Genomic DNA, 16,364 nt, shown 5'->3' with positions numbered 1-16,364 from the left:
GTTGATTTGTTCGTTTATTTTTAATCATGGTGAAAATTTCACGCTTACCAATTGAAGTCAGCACTGTGAACGTATTTATTACGTGTATTTCCAGTGGAGCCGCTTCTACAAAGGTCTTGGAATACCTGCTTTCTTGCAAACTTTCGTTAGTCTGTCACAGTGGTTTTCAGCTTTCCTAATGCTACGACCCTTTAATACAGTTACTCATGTTGTGATCCCAACCATAAAATTTCTGTGTTGCTACTTAATAGCCATAATTTTGCTACTGTTATGAATTGTAAATATCTGATATGCAGGATATCTGATATACAATCCCCCAAGGGGGTAATGCCCCACAGATTGAGACTCGCTGGTCTGTCACTTAGGGGAAATACTCGCATTACTGGATCTCCTCGTATTTCTCCTTTGGTTTCTAGCATCAGCATCTTCCATACTTATAGGAGTAATGTGGAGATTCTGACGTTTGGAGATAGCAAACTTTTCTAGTTTGATTTCACAATGATTTTGCTTATGTGTTATATTCTCTCTCACTAAATGCATTTTTTTTAAAGCTAGGAATCTAACCCCCTCACAGACTTATCTAGGTCTCTGTGTTTATGAGTTTCCAAGGTTTGGTACATCAAGGTTTTCAGAAACCTACAGACACGTGTTTGACAAATCCTAATGTAAGTGGTTTGCATTTCAATAATAAATATTTAAAAATAACAAATTTTAATGTGTGGTTTTATTTTAATTAATAAGTTAACATTTAACAATATTTAAATCTAAAAATAAATGATTAATAATAAACCACATTTTTATTGTGTGAGCTTTTAAATGTAAACATATATGGTGTGTTTTCTAAACTTTCTGAATGTGTATTACGTACGATCCTGTAGAAAATCAATACAGTGTGTGTATGTGTGTGTGTGTGTGTGTGTGTGTGTGTGTGTGTGTGTGTGTGTGTGTGGGAGGGGCATATCTTTGAGGAATTGGGTTGTGTGATTATGGACACTGCTTTCTGTAATCTGGAGACCAACGGTGTGAGTTTCAGTTCAAAAGCGGCATGGTTCCAGACTAAAAGAACAACGTTCTGTTTGCATCCAAGGACCAAGGAAGCCAATGTCCTGCACAAGGTTTTGGCAGGAATGCTATCACTTTCTAGGGAGAGTCAGCTTTCTGTTCTCTCAGGCCTTTAACTGATTGGGTGACAGCTGGGGCGGGGTAGAGGCAGGCAGTGTACTTACTGAATTACTCATTCAAATGTTAATCTCCAAAACTGTCTTCACAAGCACACTCAGAATGATGTCTGGCCAAAATCTGTGGTCCAGAGGACACAGGAAATTAACCCTCCTGATGCTGCATCTGAGGATTAGACAGAACATTCGCATTTAGCATCATGCTGTCTGTCACACTTTCCATGTGTATTTCCTACCCCAGACTGACTTCAGCTTCTCTTTGTAGCCAGTGATGATCTTCAACTCCAGATCCTCCACTTCCTAGGTGTGGGGATCACAGGTGTGTATATCACAACCACACCTGACTTCTCCCACCTTTCCTCTCTGTCGTTCTTTCCACTGGTAATGGAGCAAGGAAGGTGGTTTGTAGCCTCCCTACTCTGCTTCTAGAATGGAATAGAAGAGGAGCACTGCGAGGTTGAGATAAGTTAAATGAATGTTCTACAGCATCCAAAACACACTCAGATTCTAGAAGGGTGCCTGTTTAATTCACAAAATTGACTGCTTCTACATTTCTTTTGATATAAAATGCCCAGGTGCTTACTGCTTAAGACCAAAGTGTTTCTATCCTGTTTTTTAGAAATGAAGGTTCTCTATTTCCAAATTGTATCTTTAAAACCTCTGTGGCCTGACTATGTTGGGACAGGTTAGAAGGAATCAAAGATGGGTGTGAGTATGAGAAGAACTAAGTCCTCTTCCCTCTTACCAATTCATTTATGTCTTCCTTTTCTTGTCCGCCCAACAGGGAACTGACTGCATGTATTATAGCTGCTTGGCAACTAGCATTGCCTGCATGTACCACACAGATTAAGACTTCACAAAAGATAACCTAAACCCTGTAACCTACCCTGATCATAAATGGATATTCTAAGCAAGAGACCACTTTCCACTCAGCTCACTGCCTACCTGGAGGTATTCATGAGATGGATGCTTTGCTCTATGGAGGACTGGGGCTATCTACCTCATTTAAGGTATAATCCCAAATTTATGAAAACTGCTTATCTGCAGCATGACAAGAGCTTCTTAGCTATACGGCACACATTCATATAATCTCTTTTGGTGCCACCCTGCATGTGATGGTTGGTCTTGGATGTTGGACTGTACTTGTCATCACTGCCACAGCCACTGCCACAGCCATCACTGCCTCCTCCTTAGGAATGAGTACATACACACATGAAATAAAAATGAAAATAGGAAGATGCCTGGACCGGTGAAAAGCATCTCTGTGTGTGTATGAGGGTGTTTCCAGATCTGAGTAACTATATATTACTTTTGTTGCTGTGATAAAATACCATGACCAAAGGCAACTTAAGGAAGAGCTTTTTTTTTAATCGAAAAGGTTTTTTTTCATACAGTGTATTCTGATTATGTTCCCCTCCCCTTCCAGCTCCTTCTTACCTCCTCTCCCATCCAGACTACACTCTCAGTCTCCTTTAAAAAAACAAGCATCTAGCCAGTGGTGGTGATGTACAAATTTATTCCCAGCCCTCTGGAGGCAGATCTCCATGAGTTCAAGGCCAGTCTGTAGACAGAAGTTTCTGTCCTGCCCAGCCCTGCAGCTGTTTAGTCCCAAAGAAACACAGAGGCTTGTATTAATTATAAACTGTTGGCCTATTAGCTCAGGCTTATTACTAACTAGTTTTCATAACTTAACTCATAATTCTTATCTATGTTTAGTACATGGCTTGGTACCTTTTTTCAGTAAGGCATTCTCATCTTGCTTCCTCTGCATTTGGTTGACAACTCTGTCTCTGCCTTTCCTCTTCCCAGAATTCTCCTGGTCTGGTTGCCCCACCTATACTTCCTGCCTGGCTACTGGCCAACCAGCGTTTTATTAAACCAACACAAGTGACATATCTTTACAGTGTAAAAGAGCATTATTCCACAGCACCAACCTGATTTACAGAGCGAGTTCCAGGAAAGCCAGGATTATACAGAGAAATCCTGTCTTGAAAAACAAAACAAAAACAAGCATCTAAGGAATAATAAAGATAAATAAAAACAAATTGGAATATAACCAAACAAGATAGAGAGCCAAAGAAAAAGCATAAGAAACACATAGAGATGCAGAAGACACACATGTTCACACACTCAAGAATCCCATAGAAACTCAAAATTGGAAGTACATTATACACACACACATATATATATATGTACACACACACACACACACACACACAAAGAGACCTATAGGGTAAAGAAGACAAACAAAACAAAACCAAAAAATGTCCCTGACCGTTGACTTTGTTCCATGTTGGTCATTAGCTGAACATAGAGTCTACCCTTAAGAGTAGTGTGTTTCCCTAGTGAAATCCTCTTGGAGAAAACTAACTTTATTTGCAAATGGTTATCAATCAGAGCTAGCTTCTGGGTTAGGGATGGAGACATGTCCAGTTCTCCTTTCAACTCTAGGAACCCATTTGGTGCAGACCCATGCAGCCCCTGTGCAGACTGCCATAGTCTCCGAGTTCATATGTGCACCAGCCCTGCTGTCTTCAAGGTCTTCTTTCCTTAGTGGCCTCCATCCCCTCTGGCTTTCTGACTCCTCTTCCAGGGGATTCCCTGAACCCCAAGGGGAGGGGGTAGTGATATTTCATTTTTATTTTAACAAATAAAGCTTGCTTGAAGATCAGAGAGTAAAAAGTCACCCTGGTCAGCCTTATAGACCACGCAGTGGTAACACACACCTTTAATCCCAGTAGCCACACTAGTTTGGCATAGAAACCAGGTAGGTGGTACTGGTGCATGTCTTTAAACCCAGCACTAGAGAGGAATATAAGATGGGAGGAGACAGCTCTTGGTCAGTCTCATTTTGAGAATTCCTGGAGGCAAGATCACCATTTTGTACTGAGGTAGAGATAAGAGCTAGTGGCTGGCTGTTTTGCTTTTCTGACCTTCAGGTTGAACCCCAATATCTGTCTCTGGGTTTTTATTAATTGTGCTACAATAAAAATTCACAAATATAAACTGTTTATACAATATATACAGAAACAGTATAAACCTACAAAAATGTGCAAGATTGCCTTACCAATCATTCTGAAGTACATTTGGAAGAGATATGAAAAACTAGTAAAATGAGTTTTTGAAGGGGTTATAGTATGAGAACTTTCAATTGGGGATAGAAGCTGGAAAGAGATTCAAGTAAAAGTTAGCACGTGGTTATTCCCAGGGTGGAATAACCTACCCTAGGATTTGTGGCCTCCAGAATTAACAGAGCACCTTCTGAACTCTAAGAGGAAAAACTGGAGCAAATGAAAACGTTCTTTACAGGGCCAAAAAACAAATCCAAGATTAAGCAAGCCGCTCTACAACTGCTGCTTCCCAGGGGCCATTTTATAGAATATACTTTCTATCTTCCTGCTGTGAGACAGAACCTGTTGTCCAGACTAGTCCCACACTACTGAGTTCAAAGATCCTCATGCCTCAGCCTCCTGATTGCTGGGGTGACAGTTATGCCACCAGGCTCCCTTCCAGCCAGGGCTACAGTATAAGAGTCCTCGTTAACAACAGACGTGCTGAGTCAATGCCTTTTGAGCTACCTCTCTAAATATGATGTGTATTGAGAAGACAGTCAGATATCCCCGGTCTCTTGATAGGAAGGCAGAGTCTGAATTACGGTTTTAGGATGAAAGCTGATCCTTAAATGAGGGCTCACTTTTGAGGTAGGCGGTCTTCTGCAAATCTTCCCTGTCCTGATTACCACTGGGGCTGACACTTATGGGACACTGGCCAAATTGCACAAGATTTACTGTGGAGAGACAATGATACCAGAATACTGAGGTGTTCGGAAGAGGGTCTGGGCTTTCCTACTTAGGCTAAAAGGAGCTGAAACTGTCTGTAAAAAAATTATGCAGGGTCCTGAATACCACTGCAATGCAAGTTTGTCCAACTAAAATAAGCACCATGTGTAAGAACTTAAAAGTATATGATCTGGAACACAGCTGCTTGTGTTCAAACCTGATCTGACCGTGCACGGCGTGACTTTGAGTAAATGGAATCCAAACTCTGCCTGTGTTTACGATTATGTCTTTCCACGGCTTCAGAGACTCGGCTCCGCCCAACCACATGTGCATTGCTTCACCGTGAAATGCCTCAAAGTGAATTCATTATAAAACAAGAAGCCAGACAACCTGAGCAGCTACTTCTTGACTGTTGGATTACTGGCTGCATTACTTCTGCCTTGAACCCATTTTGTTCTTCCATTCCTCCCAGCTTCCTGCTGTGCATTTCAAAATCTACATTAAGATGCAGAGGGAATCAGGTTCACAGCTCAGAGCCGTAATCCTAGCACTTAGAAGGCTGAGGTAGGAGGGCTATCAAAAACCTGAGACCACCCTGGGCTACATAACTACAAAAAGATGTTCTCGGGGCTATCACACAGCTCTCTGCTCACTGTGTCATGAACTGGGCACCCCATCACACACTTCCCATCTGTCATGTCCTCCAGTTGACCCTTAGTCTGGGTTGCCAATCTGGCTTTACCTAGCCACATTCCACTCTATTTTGAGTCTGATCTTCGAAGCTTTGGGGATTGAACCCAGGGCCTCATTCAGTACGCACAGGCATTTTAAATACATGATGCCCAGGTGATGCTGATGTCCAACCACATCGGAGTTTCACAGGCATAATAGACAGGCTGAGAAGCCAGTCCCAAGAACTAGGTTTCTATGGGTAGGAGTGTTTTGCCTGCATGTATGCATGTGCACCACCTGTGTGGCTTGTGTTCCACAGAGGTCAGAAGAGGTGGAATTATGGGTGGTTTTGAGCCACCATATGGGTGATGGGAACCAGATCAGAATCTTCTGCAAGAGCAACAAGCGCTCATATCTGCTGAGCTACCTTTCCAACCCCTAGTATCCTCTTTTCTTTTTCATGAGGTCTCATGTAGTTCAGTCTGGCCTTGAATTCCCTAAGAAACCTAATCCTCCTGTCTCAGCATCACAAGTGCTGAGATAGACAAGCATGTACAACCACATCACTCCTAAAATGCACTTGTACTTAGAGCTATTTTAGAGATGAAGAGAAGAGTGTTCTGTGTCAAAGCACTGCCAAGTGTTGGCTAGCATTCCTAGCACTGGAACTCCCCTACTCTATCCCCAAGCTACTTCCAACTAATACCCATCGGTTCAGCTCTTAAAGTCAGCTCTCTAGTAGAATGGCTATCTCATCACTGATGCTTCCGAACCACCCAAATTCTTGCTTCTGCTCACCTCTGTTTTACCTACATGTGTTTCCTCCCTTCTGCCTACAAGTCAATCCGTCATACCCTTATTTTCAATAAAATCTTTCAGGAACTCTTCCCTGACCAGGTGTACAAATAATCTGTTCTTCAGAATTTGCGATACTTACTTTCTCCTATTTTAATTCTAAAACACACTGAGCATCAATCCACTGTCTTTCTTTTTAACTATGGCAGATTTTCATATCCCTGGCTGGGCTCTAAGAAATCTGCTGATAAGACTTCTTTCCTTCATCATCCACACAATGAGCAGGACACAGTGGATGCCATCAAGTATTTATGGTCTTCTTACAGTACCAAGGGCTGAAGTGCGGCCACAAAGCAGTACAAATACAGTCTTCCTCATCGTCCTGCACGCTGGGAGATGGCTGCCCTGCAGTCACGGCACAGAAAGAGTTCCTGCTCCTTTGTGAGCAGTCTGATGAGCAGGAGCTGAGCTCGGCCTGGACAATTCCCCACACTTGTTACCCTCAGAGGGTAACTTCTACCATAAATTCTCTGGGCTTACTAAGGTCTGACCTCTGTCTGAAGGTCTTGCCGCACTCAGCGCACCTATGGATTCCCTGATGTTGAATGAAGCCGGTGCTTCCCGGGAAGGCAGTCTCACACTCAGCACACCTGTGGAGCCTCCCACAGCGGATTCCCAGATGTTTCATGAGGACTGCCCTTCGAATAAAGGCCTTCCCACACTCAGCACATTAATAGGGTCTCTCTCCAGCATGAATTTGCTCATGTTCGGTAAGACTTGATTTTTGAACAAAGGCTTTTCCACAGACATCGCGTGTGTAGGGCTTCTCCCTGGTGCGGCTTCTCTGACGCCGAGAAGGACCCCTTTGAGCGAGAGCTTTCTCCTTGTGGTGCGTTTCCTGATGGCTAACCAGAGAGGAGTTATACACAAAAGCCCTGCCACATTCGCTGCACTCATAGGGTTTCGCACCAGTGTGAACTCCTTGGTGCTGAGTGAGTGTGGACCGGCGATTGAAACTTTTACTGCACTTTAGACACTGGTAAGGTTTGTTCCTTTTGTGGCTCTTGAGATGGTGAAAGAGGCCTGCTTTCTGGCAAAAGGCTTTGCCACACTCATTGCAGTGGTAGTGCTTTTCTCCTGAGTGAAGCCTCTGATGTTGGTTAAGAACTGACCACTGGCCAAAGGCCCGGCCACATTCATTACACTTGTATGGTTTCTCTCCGGTGTGCACCACCTTGTGTCGAATAAGCACAGTCTTCCACCGGAAGGTTTTCCCGCATACTTCACATCGGTAGGGCTTGTCTCCAGTGTGGACGCTTTTATGTTCGAGGAGGCGTGAGTGCTGACTGTAAGTTTTCCCGCAGTCCTCACATCCATACAATTTCCGCCCTGGACAGACGTTCTGGTCTTTAACATGGTCTAAGTTCTCAGGCAAGTCTGTCCCATTTTCATTAGGCAGAGGCCGGTTGTCCTCACTGGAAGCACCAGAAGGTTCTTCTCCAGGGTCACGGATTTCCTCACACTGAAGTGCATCCTTTGCTAATCCACTGGAGGTATTCTGTTCAGCTTCCATTCCTTCACAAAGGTCTTCCTTTAGAGTTATATTCCTGGACTCATTTCCAGTCTCAACGCCTGAAACTGCAAAAAGGAGCCTGCGTGTTACCCACTCTCCAGGGGCAGTAAACGGTAGCTCATGAAACCAGCAACAGCAAATTATTCAAATGAAATTCACGAAAGACCTCAGAGTTTCTACTACAAACTGTAAAACTGTGTTAGGATATAAGATGATCCAAGTGAAAAAGCACTCCACAAACAAGTAAGAAGATAACTCAACAGAAAACGAGGCAAAGGGAAACTACAGTTTCTAAAAGAGGAGACACAGCCCTTACCACAGGGAGAGAAGCTGCTCCAGAATCAGGCAAAGATGAGTTACACAGCACAGATATAATTTTTAAAAACCTTTTATTATTTTATGTGTGAGTGTGCACATGCCACGGCACGTGTGTAGAGGTCAAAAGACAACTTTTGGAAGTTAGTTCTCACCTCTTGTGGAGTCTGGGGATAAACTCAGGGGGTCAGCTTTGCATAGCAAGGACTCTGGAGCCAGCGCATCAGCCCGAGGTGTAATTTTCACTCACCGAGTTCATCTAGTTTGGCAGTACACTGTACTCACAAAATGGGCACACACTGCTGCTGTGAGTTCATCCAGAGTGTTGGGGAGAGCAATGTCACATCTACGTTTATAACTTCTGACACGGAGTACTACAGAGAGGACTATGTTATCTATTATAGAACTATTTGTTATAACAAAACACCAAAGATAAATTAGCAGCTGACTAATCTGCTTCGTGGTTTGTCTATGCGTTTTAATACTAAGCAGCTGTTAAGAAATAAAAAACACAAGCGTCTACCACCGTAATGTAAAGGAGAAGAAAATGTTTACTATAAAAAGTCTCTAGAAGGGCACATAAGAAACCAAAAACAGTGACAATTTACTTCAGTGGGGGGAGAAAACTAGATGAATTAACGGCACAAACTTTTTTTATTGAATAATTTTTATAAATCCTTCTTTTAAAACCATAAAAACCAGGGGAAGCAAGGATGAAGAAGACAGTAAGTCCCATCTATTTGCCTTCTTTAACATTTCTGGCACGTTCTCCTTACTGCTCCTTCATTCACAGATAAATACTTCCTTTTCTCACAGACTACTTGATAGCTACAGACAGCATGGAGCAAGACCCAGTTACTAAAAGGACTAAGGATTCAGTCCAAGTGGAAGACAAAAATACTGTCTACAAATAGCAGAGGTCAGAACAAAGGATTACAACTATCAGAAGAATGAAATTAAGTAAAGCTAAATAAAATAAAGCCAGAATTTAGAAAAGTATCAATTTTAAGAAGAAAGGGGGCTGTGGATGTGCCTTCGAGAGCTACAGCAGTCGGGCATGCATGCGGTTCTGGGTTTAAAGGAAGATGGGGGAAGGGAAGGAAGAGTAAAGTGACAAACCATGACGTCTGGAAGTCTACACACGAGCACCAGATTTCCGGACAGGCCCTCCTGACTTTACTGAGAAGAATGGCGGGAAGTACAAACAAGCCCTCAGGCCCCATCTTAGCTCTGCTTTCCCATCTGCGCCTTTCTCCTTTACCTTGCTCCTCTGGGGCTTCCCATTCTGCAGGTTCACACTTCAGCCTGGCTTTCACAAGTTGATGGGATGCGCTGGGTTCTGGCTCTGGCTCTGGCTCTGCCTCTGGCTCTGCTCCTAAAGTCTTCGTCTCCTGCAAAAACGCTTTCTGTTCTTCAGTTTGCACTGAGGCCTGAGGGAGAAGAGAGATGTACTCTAATAACAGCAAACAAGAGTACAGTGTTCATAGCGTTGGCACCTGGCCTGCTCAAGCCCGAAAGGACTTTTCCACAGCCTTCAGCCCGCCTCAGTCCTACTCATTTTTTTAAGATCATTTTAAAATGTCACCCTCTCCAGGGAACCTTCCTTTCCCCACTACAGCTACATTTTGTTAATTGTCTAATGCTCAAGAAATAAAGCCGGGAAAGAAGTGAAAAGAGATAAAAAAGAAGGCAGAGAGGAGGAAAGAAGATTTAGGTAGAAGCAGCTGGAGAAAATGCTCGGTAGTTGAGAACATTTGCTGCTGTTCAGAGGATCGGGATTTGGGGTTCCCGGTATCCATGTCACATGACTTCCAACTGTCTGTCCTTCTAGTAAATCGGCACAACTTCCCAAAATGATTTCCACCTACCATCACTGTAGAATATACTGAGTCCTTATTTTAGAAATTTTTGTATTTACAATACAGAGTGCTTGTTTTAAAATTTAGTTTATATTTCTTTTCTGCTCAAGCTAGGAACTGACTTTCCATCTACCAAAGTCTAAATTCTTTATAATGGTCTGCAAGGCTCTACATGATATAATTTCTTAATTCTTTCATCTTCTCTAATAATTCATCTCCACTCTAGCATACTAGCAACACTTAAGGCCTACACAATAGGCCTTCCTCTGTTGACCACTCTGTGGCCTGTCTATTGAATGGTACAGCCCTCAATTCCTTCATTATTCTTTTTCTCTATTGTTTTCCGTAGATTATCAACACCCGACATCTTTACATCTGTGGAATCTTTTTCCCTCTATCTCTTCTCAGGAGACTAGACTCTATATAAGAACAGTAACTTGCATATGACATTCACTGCTGCACCCAAGGGTCTTGGATGGTGTGTGACAGAAAACTGGTATTTCATTACTGCAGAGTGGCCACCTACAATCTTCAACTCTGCCAGAAGTGTCTGTATCACAGTTCTCTTACAAGCTTTAAGCCCCGAGTGCAGAGTCTACAACAGATTCTTCAGTAAGGATACCTCCATTGACACAGAACCTCCCATGTCAGAATGTAGCCTAGACTGCCTTTGATTGCCTTACCTTACTGCCTCTTCTACCTGACTACTGAGATTAATTTCCCTTCTCTCTCTCTCTCTCTCTCTCTCTCTCTCTCTCTCTCTCTCTCTCTCTCTCTCTCTCTCTCTCTCTCTCTCTCTCTGTCTCTCTGTCTCTCTCTCTCTCTCTCTCTGTCTCTCTCTCTCTCTGTGTGTGTGTGTGTGTGTGTGTGTATCAGACACCTCAGGTGTTGATCTTAAGGTGTTACTCACTTTTTTTTAAAGATAGTGTCTCTCACTGACTGACCACTCACCAAGAGGACTACACTGGCTTGTCAATGAGTCCTCTGGAACAATCTACTTAATTTTTAATACAAGGTCTGTGTGGAGGCCCAAAAATGTGAGTCTATTTCCACACTGACCAAAGGTCAGAGTAGGAACTTACCACTTCAAGGTTACTGTGTTTCCACCTCAAACAAAGGTCCCACCTAGAAGTAGCTCAGAGAGTTCTGCTTGTGCAAGATTATTGTCAACAGGTGTGGCTAATAGCCAGCTCTTGTACTTCAGGAATAGAGAAGATTTCTACCTCAAACAAAAGTCTAAGGATAGGACTAAGGGTCCAGTTCCCTTGAGATAACTTTGGATTCCACACAGGGAGTGGTTTGCCTACAGAATGTTTTGGTCTAGGGTATCGAGTGTGACTTGTTTTGTTCTAGCAACAGAATGTTTAACTGATTGTAGCCCGCGACCTTCAATTGGTCTGTTTATTTCCAAGCATCACATTAATGTAGTTTTTTTGTCTTACTCCTGCCTTTTGGGGCCAGGAGTATTTAAAGCAATTGGTAATTAAATGCAGGTGAATTTCAGTACTCAGTGGAACTCCCTCCCGATACTATCCTATATGTTTCTCCGTTTTATTATTTTCATTCATGTCTTCATATTCTTTACTATATTTCTAAATAAATAACACCTCTACCCTGGTAAGAGGTATTTTTGTCTAGGCTGGTCCCTGACAGGTCTGTCACCGGCCTGAAATGCAAGTAGGATAGGCTGGCTGGTTAATGAGCCCTAGGGAAGGAACTGCCTTTCTCTGTGTTCTAACACTAGACTGAAGATGTGGGCCTCCATGTCCAGCAGTTTCTATGTAGATTCTGGGGATCAAACACCTACCTTTGTGCTTACAAGGCAAACACTATAGTGACTGACCTGGGCCTATAGGCATGAGCCACAATGTCTGGCCCTCGAGCCTTCTTTATAGATCCTAACTGTGATCATTTCCACTCATTCTTATCCAAGTCACACTTGTACTTTGGAGCTATGATTTCATGACCCTGTTTCAAACTTTTTGCCACAAGCTCCTTTTCTCTCTTCAATCTCTTTTATATCCGAATGCCAGGTTACATTTCATTTATTTCACAAGATCATGCTCTTCATACTGAGATTTCTTAAGTTCAGCTTTTCTGACACACTCTCAATAAGGTCATTATTGCTGTCTGAGGCTGGTTTGTATGCTTTAAAATGCGTAGAATCATATCTGCTCTCCAAGGTTACAACAGCCAAAATTTTTCAAAGAAATTTCCACATGTCCTCTATGGCTAGAAATTACCACTGGTTGAAAACTAGTCTTGTCATAGTTAAGACAAAAATAAGAAAGGCAAGATTCTCTCTTCTGCCTCTTTTACATAATTTTTATAGCTCACTTAGATGGTGGAAAAAAGATATGGAGCCTTTGTACTAGAAGAAAATTTAAGCCAAAACGTTGATGGTCTATGTCATGAACTCTGTATCTCAACTTTTCTACACAAACTTCACCTTTCCCACAGAGATGGGCTTTCTATACCACAAACGTGTCCTGCCCGCGTGGCCCTCCCATCTAACTCTCCATTCTCCACAACGTGTCCTGCCCGCCCTGGTCCCGCCATCTAGCTTTCCACGCTGCTCCCATTTGTCATTCATTCAGGATAGCGATTTTGATTTTTTTTTCCATCTTTTAACTGTTTAATGCAGAATCAGGACAGTGGCTATAGGATATATGGCTTTTCCTGGGGGGATGTGAGCCAGCTTCCATTCGCTCCAGATAGGACAGACCAAATAAAGATCCCATCTAAGTCTCACTTGGCCAATCAATGAGTTCCTTGAGCTTGCGTACAGTCCAGGGGAGGGGTTTCTTACCGAGACCAGGATGCCAAGTCCCGCCCTAGCCTGGCGAGGAGTTCATCACATCGGCAGCACTGGAGCCCTGCTGTCCACTAACAGCTTGGTGGGTGTGGGAGGAGAGGGAGTAACAGCTGCTATCCTCCCCAGTGTTTCCGCTAGGGAATATTAACAGCCCCATCACCATGTACACAGCTACCACAGTTCTGGGGATGAAGCACAGGACCTTGTGCATACTGAGCAAGTCCTCTAGCACTGAGTTACACCCCCAGTCTTCGTATTTTTGAGATAGGGTCTTGCTATGTAGCCCAATCAAACTGTGAATCCCCTGCTTCCACCCCCTTCTGGGTGCTAGCTGACAAAAGCACATGTGCTCCTGCCCAGCTCAAAACCTTATTGCTTCAGGGCTGGAGAGATGGCTCAGAGGTTAAGAGCATTGCCTGCTCTTCCAAAGGTCCTGAGTTTGATTCCCAGCAACCACATGGTGGCTCACAACCATCTCTAATGGGGTCTGGTGCCCTCTTCTGGCGTGCAGGCATACAGACAGAATACTGTATAAATAATAAATAAATAAATAAATAAATATTTTAAGAAAAAAAAAAAACCTTATTGCTTCATTACTTGTTTTACATTACATAATACCCTTTACAGAAGGCTGCTCTCCACCTTCGTCCCACCATCTCTCTAATGCCCTCTCCTTCTATCACCTTCTGGTAGCTTCTCTCTGTAGTATAAAACTTGTGTTTGAACCAAGCAGCGTATTCATCAGAAAGGATTGTGTAGCTTAGCACAGAAATATACAATCCCTCTGATGAAAAGGTATCAATAAGCTAAGACCAGACAGGAGTGGTGGTGCACACCTGTAAGGAGGAGAGCTCAAGGCTTGTAACATACAAATTCGACCCTAAATTCCCATGAAACCACAGTCCCTTTTGGATCCATCGCAGTGTCAATGTGCTTTGGGAAATCATGGTATATAATTCACTTTGGCCTACAAATCCACAACGAATTTTAGGAAACAGAAACCATGTATTTATTTTCTTACCCGGTACCCTAGCTCATCAAGCTCTCTCTCTAAATCCTCCAGCACAGTCACCACCTCCTCAGCACTTTCGGGGTTCTGCTCCTGCACCCAGGCCTGCAGCTCCTCCGGCAGGATGGTCAGGAACTGCTCCAGCACCAGCAGCTCCAGGATCTGCTCCTTGGTGTGAGTATCAGGTCTCAGCCACTGACGGCAAAGTTCCCGGAGTCGGTCCAAAGCCTCCCGGGGTCCAGATGTTTCCTGGTAGCTAAACTGTCTGAAGAACTTTCGGAAGACTTCTCTGTTATAAGTGTTCTTTTGCGGGCTCCAATCCTGCCTGGCGGTATACTTACACTCTTCCTCCATCTTTATTCCCAAAACTCCATCCTGGTTCTTAGAGATCTCGGTATCACCAGTAGAAGCCATCATAGCTATACAAAAGATTTACCAGGATCTCAGTAACTCCCTTGTAAATTTCCTTACGGAGTGGACCTAAGGAATAAGCCATCATTATCAACACAAACTATCATAAGCAAATATTGCATATTTTAAGAGTAGAGGGGTGACAGTTGAAAGCCTGCCCTCCAGTTAACTTACTGTTATTGGCGGAAGCGGAAGTACATGTACTTTCACAAAAATAGACAAACGTGAAAAAGATGCCAAGTTGTTTTAGGACTTCGGAGAGTAAGGCTGTTATGATTTTAGATAAGAAACATCGCTGTAGGACCCAGGGCAGCTTGGTACACACCCGCCAAGACAAGCCCTGTACACCAACAGGAAGATAGGCGTGAGTCTCAGTTTACCCTATGACAATAGCTGGTTCCAAGAAAGACTACGAATTGAGACCACCCATGCTCCACCCAGAAACAGACGACCCTAAGGAAATTCCTAATGTTCCAACAACCATTGTTGCTAGGATCACCTGCCAGCACACACCCATCGCTTTTCACCAGTACACCCCCTAGACAAATGTCAGCCAAATAGGGGTCCTGAATTTTAAAAATCCCTCTGCTATTATATAAAAACTGCACCCTAACTGTGCTCAGGGCTCTCCGAATGCGCCAGTACGTTGGGCACACGGAGAGTCCGAGTCCGCGAACTTGTGTAAGAATAAAGGGTCTTTGTTTTTACATACGGGACTCGGTCTCTTTGTTGGTGTCTGGGGGACTCCGCGGATCTGGGTATACCAATCTCCACTTACTACTAAAGTAAGACACAACGATCTGAAATAAAACCTTTAGACAGCGTTGGGGAAGGGCAAGTGCTGCCTACCATCAGCGAGGTTTAATACTAGTACCACAAAAATAACTGAACGAATGAAGAGGAGACAACGAGGGTACCCACGACTCGCTGCTTTTGAAACTGTTGAGTATACCTGATGCCTAGTGGGATAAAATCATAGACACAGACCAGTCACAAACTGGCTTTTGCCGGGATGTGATCATTCATAAAGGTTAAAGGTTGGAGGGTACTCTGCCTTCCTTCTGCCCCTCCAGTTCTGTGATTGTAAATCTAAGTTCCGCTGCGTTCCTAGGTCCCGGCCGGTTGTGCGCCCCAGGCGTCCGCATAGGCGGTCACACCGTGCCAGGAAGGCCTTCCCCCACACCTCGTCATCCAACCCGAGCCCTCCCACCAGCCGGGAGCAGCAGCTCGCTCACCTAGGAGCTCCTGAGTAAAGACGGGGAACCCAGACCGCGCTGGAACCGGAAGCCCTCGAAGACGGCCAGGGATGCCGGAACGGCGAAGCCGACGCGATGGCGCGCACGCCCAGAGCCACTCTACCGAGCCCTGGTGTTCTACTCTGTGGTTTGTCCCCCGCGCCTGCGCGGGAAGGCTGGGCTTGTCTACCCAATAGGGAAGAAGGGAACTCCGGTTTGTGTTTCAGTATCTCTGAGATTAATGATGCTTTAATGAGTTGTTATCCCGGACCCGTCCCGACACAGCTATGCTTCTCCGCGTGGATGGGCTCCTCAAATCCAGTCTATGGGGTTTTGACCACCTTTTCAATGATTCATCATTTTAAAAAATGATGGTTTTTTAATATACTGGTAATATGATCATAAACTTGAAAAACCACGATGGTCAATTGCAAAAAATACTAAAAGGATAACTTAGTAAGTTAGGATATAAACAACACTAAAATCAGCTTTCATATATATGATGGTGAATGAAAAGGCCACAGCCACACAAACAGCAGTAAAAAAAAATACTCAAGACCAAGAAATGTGCCACATTTGCTTGGGAGAAACTTTAAAACACTTTAAAAGGCCAAATATGAACTTAAATAGCAATATGCTTTTCTAGGCTAGAAAAACTCAACAAAGTAGTCAACGCTTCTTAAATATGATATTCAAAAAAAACAAATGTTTTTCTAAAATTTA

General features: G+C 43.6%; 1 protein-coding gene across 3 annotated transcripts; it reads right to left on the bottom strand.

The window, feature by feature from the left end:
- Positions 1–4,097: 4,097 nt before the first annotated feature.
- Positions 4,098–15,774, bottom strand: Zscan12 (zinc finger and SCAN domain containing 12). Of its 3 annotated transcripts, XM_038335323.1 has the most exons (5): positions 15,642–15,736; positions 14,581–14,746; positions 14,008–14,475; positions 9,574–9,742; positions 4,098–8,062 (listed from the first exon to the last, which is right to left on the bottom strand). In XM_038335323.1, the coding sequence occupies exons 3-5, from the start codon at positions 14,410–14,412 to the stop codon at positions 7,155–7,157; spliced, it is 1,482 nt and encodes a 493-aa protein (XP_038191251.1). In that variant the 5' UTR covers positions 14,413–14,475; positions 14,581–14,746; positions 15,642–15,736; the 3' UTR covers positions 4,098–7,154. The 3 variants fall into 3 exon arrangements, with proteins under 3 accessions (XP_038191251.1, XP_038191250.1, XP_038191252.1); XM_038335322.1 differs by lacking the exon at positions 14,581–14,746 and having other exon boundaries at positions 15,642–15,774; XM_038335324.1 differs by lacking the exons at positions 14,581–14,746; positions 15,642–15,736 and adding an exon at positions 15,359–15,608.
- Positions 15,775–16,364: the final 590 nt, after the last annotated feature.

This window comes from Arvicola amphibius, chromosome 6, assembly GCF_903992535.2.
Source record: "Arvicola amphibius chromosome 6, mArvAmp1.2, whole genome shotgun sequence".
Classification (NCBI taxonomy): Eukaryota; Metazoa; Chordata; class Mammalia; order Rodentia; family Cricetidae; genus Arvicola; species Arvicola amphibius.
This window is presented reverse-complemented; position numbering and strand designations above follow the sequence as displayed.